The sequence below is a fragment of the Arachis ipaensis genome, chromosome B3, assembly GCF_059453495.1.
Source record: "Arachis ipaensis isolate K30076 ecotype BB chromosome B3, ASM5945349v1, whole genome shotgun sequence".
Lineage (NCBI taxonomy): Eukaryota > Viridiplantae > Streptophyta > Magnoliopsida > Fabales > Fabaceae > Arachis > Arachis ipaensis.
This window is the reverse complement of record NC_142438.1, coordinates 3,619,260-3,621,770: the sequence shown is the minus strand read 5'-3', so window position 1 is coordinate 3,621,770 and position 2,511 is coordinate 3,619,260. Positions and strand designations below refer to the sequence as shown.

At 31.3% G+C, this 2,511-nt stretch overlaps 1 protein-coding gene across 1 annotated transcript; it reads left to right on the top strand.

The window, feature by feature from the left end:
- Positions 1-744: 744 nt before the first annotated feature.
- Positions 745-1,897, top strand: LOC107629195 (fasciclin-like arabinogalactan protein 11). The gene has a single exon (XM_016331913.3). It carries the CDS (start codon positions 849-851, stop codon positions 1,719-1,721), a length of 873 nt encoding a protein of 290 aa, XP_016187399.1. The 5' UTR covers positions 745-848; the 3' UTR covers positions 1,722-1,897.
- The last annotated feature ends 614 nt before the right edge of the window (positions 1,898-2,511 follow it).

Sequence of the window (2,511 nt, the reverse complement as noted above, 5' to 3'; positions counted from 1 at the left end):
AACAAATATTTTAAACCGTCAAATAGTTATTAATGAAAATAAAAAATGCTCAAAAATCATTCAACAAAAAATTTATTATTTTTTATCAATTTTTTAATTATTAATCTATTTTTTTAATTTCATAATTTAATAAATTATTAATAAAAAATAATAAATTTTATTAATTTTTTAAATATTTCTCAATATTAATTACTATGTTTGCATAAAGATACTTTTATATTAGTAATCTCCATAGTATATTAATGATTTTGGATTCATTCGTTCCTTATAGCAAAATAAAAAAATTGCAGCAGTTTTTTTTTTATTTTTTTGCAACAGTCTACAATTATACGGGGCTTCATGAATAGCTGTCTTTTAAGAGGTGGACAAGAATTTTGCAATAATTTTCGGCGGATGAAAATTCAAATACAATCGGTTTTATATGAAGTTAATAGTTAAAAATAATTAAATAATTTAATTAATTTAAATAAATTTATATCTAATAACTCTCCATTATTAATTTTATGTAAAATTAATTGTACCTGAATTTACAACTTTTCAACTCGACCCTTGTATACATTCTTAATCAGTAAGAAAAAACTTACTGATCCATCATGAGTGAACTGTGTGGCACCCACCATTTCTATCTATCTATTGTGATTGCTGACGCTACACCTTAATATCCTTGCCAGGTGTAGATAGCAACAAGATATCAATAAACCTTCACATATATCATCACAACACCATCTTTAATTTGACATGTCTCCCACAATCTATATATAAAACCCCATGCATCATCAACCTCTTCATCAAGTCTTCATTGCAAAATAACACAAACCCTAATAAGATTAGTCTTCAATTCACCAAAAATGATGATCAAAAACCAATCTCTATTGTTCTTCACAATAACACTAATAATTTCCACAACCACTATAGCACAATTATCACCAGCTATATCCCCAGTAGTTCAACCAAACCCTAAACCAACAACAACACCAGCAGCATCACCAAAACCATTGGTACCTTCATTACCAAGCAACTCACCAAGTGAGAACATTCCAGACACACCCACTGTTGACGTCATCGCCCTTCTGAGGCAAGCAAAGTCATTCAACACACTCATCAGACTCATGAAGATCACCCAATTGATCAACCAACTCAACTCTCAGCTCATCACTTCCAAGTCCGGCGGCCTCACCGTCCTCGCCCCCGACGACGCCGCCTTCTCCCAGCTCAAACCCGGCTTCCTCAACTCTCTTTCCGATGGACAGAAGCTTGAACTCGTGCAGTTCCACGTCATCTCCGACTACGTCTCGAGTTCCAACTTTGACACACTCACAAACCCGGTCAGGACACTGGCCGGAGCTAAACCGGGAAAGGTGGAACTGAATGTCATAAGCTATGGCGGCAGTGTTAACATCTCAACCGGAGCGGTTAACACTACAATTAATGGAATCATTTACACTGATAAGCATCTTGCTATCTATAAGGTTGGGAAGGTGCTTCTTCCTTTGGATTTCTTTGCGGTTGCTAAGACTCCTGCAAAGGCACCGTCTCTGGCTCCAGAACCTTCATCATCAAAGGCTCCTAAAGCTGACAAGGATGACACAGGAACATCATCGGATTCATCTTCGTCGCAGGTTAATCCCACTGAACAGAGCTCTGGCGGTGCTGTGAAGATAAATGTGGTTGCACTTGGTCTTGCATTCATGGTGGCTGCTGCTGCAACCATGCACGCTTGATAATGGAGATGACGCACGCATGAACAAATTTCTTTATTTAAAATAATATATATTTACATACTTATTTACATTGATGATATGTTGTTTTTAATTATCTCTTATGTTGTTTTGAACTTGGTATGTAAATTTATAGATTTCTTTTCATAAGATATGTTATTTAATATGTTTGCAATTAAGTCATTAATTTTGGAATGAGACATTTTTTTTACGAGTAATTGTACGTGTATACTAAAATCAGTCATCGAAGTCAATTATCAATATAAAATACATATTGAAATATAAATACACATTAAAAATAAATTAAAACACACGTGTATTTATACATAAATATATTAGTAGTTAATTTTAGTGACTAATTTTAATGTACAAATAACATTTTTGTTTTTTTATATATTGTTATTTGTCTTATGTTTATTTTTTTTAACAACCAACAAACTCTAAACCTTTAATATAAATTCTAATAATATGTTATAATTTTTTTTTAAAATTTAAATTGATACATATATAAACAATTATATCTCCAGCAATTAGTATATATATGTCAATTAGAGGAAAATAAAACTCTATCCCACACTAGATAACTAATTAAGCAAGTATATATAAACAATTCTGCTACGTTATCAATAGTATTTCTGTCAATTTCTGTCAATTCTTATTTATAAATGTATTTAATAGAAGTGTCTTTGTGGATGTGTCTAATAAAAATATATTTTTTATTGTTGTGTTCAATAGAAGTGTCTTTATAGATATATTTTTTGGATATATCTCTTTATATATATGTTTAAAATAT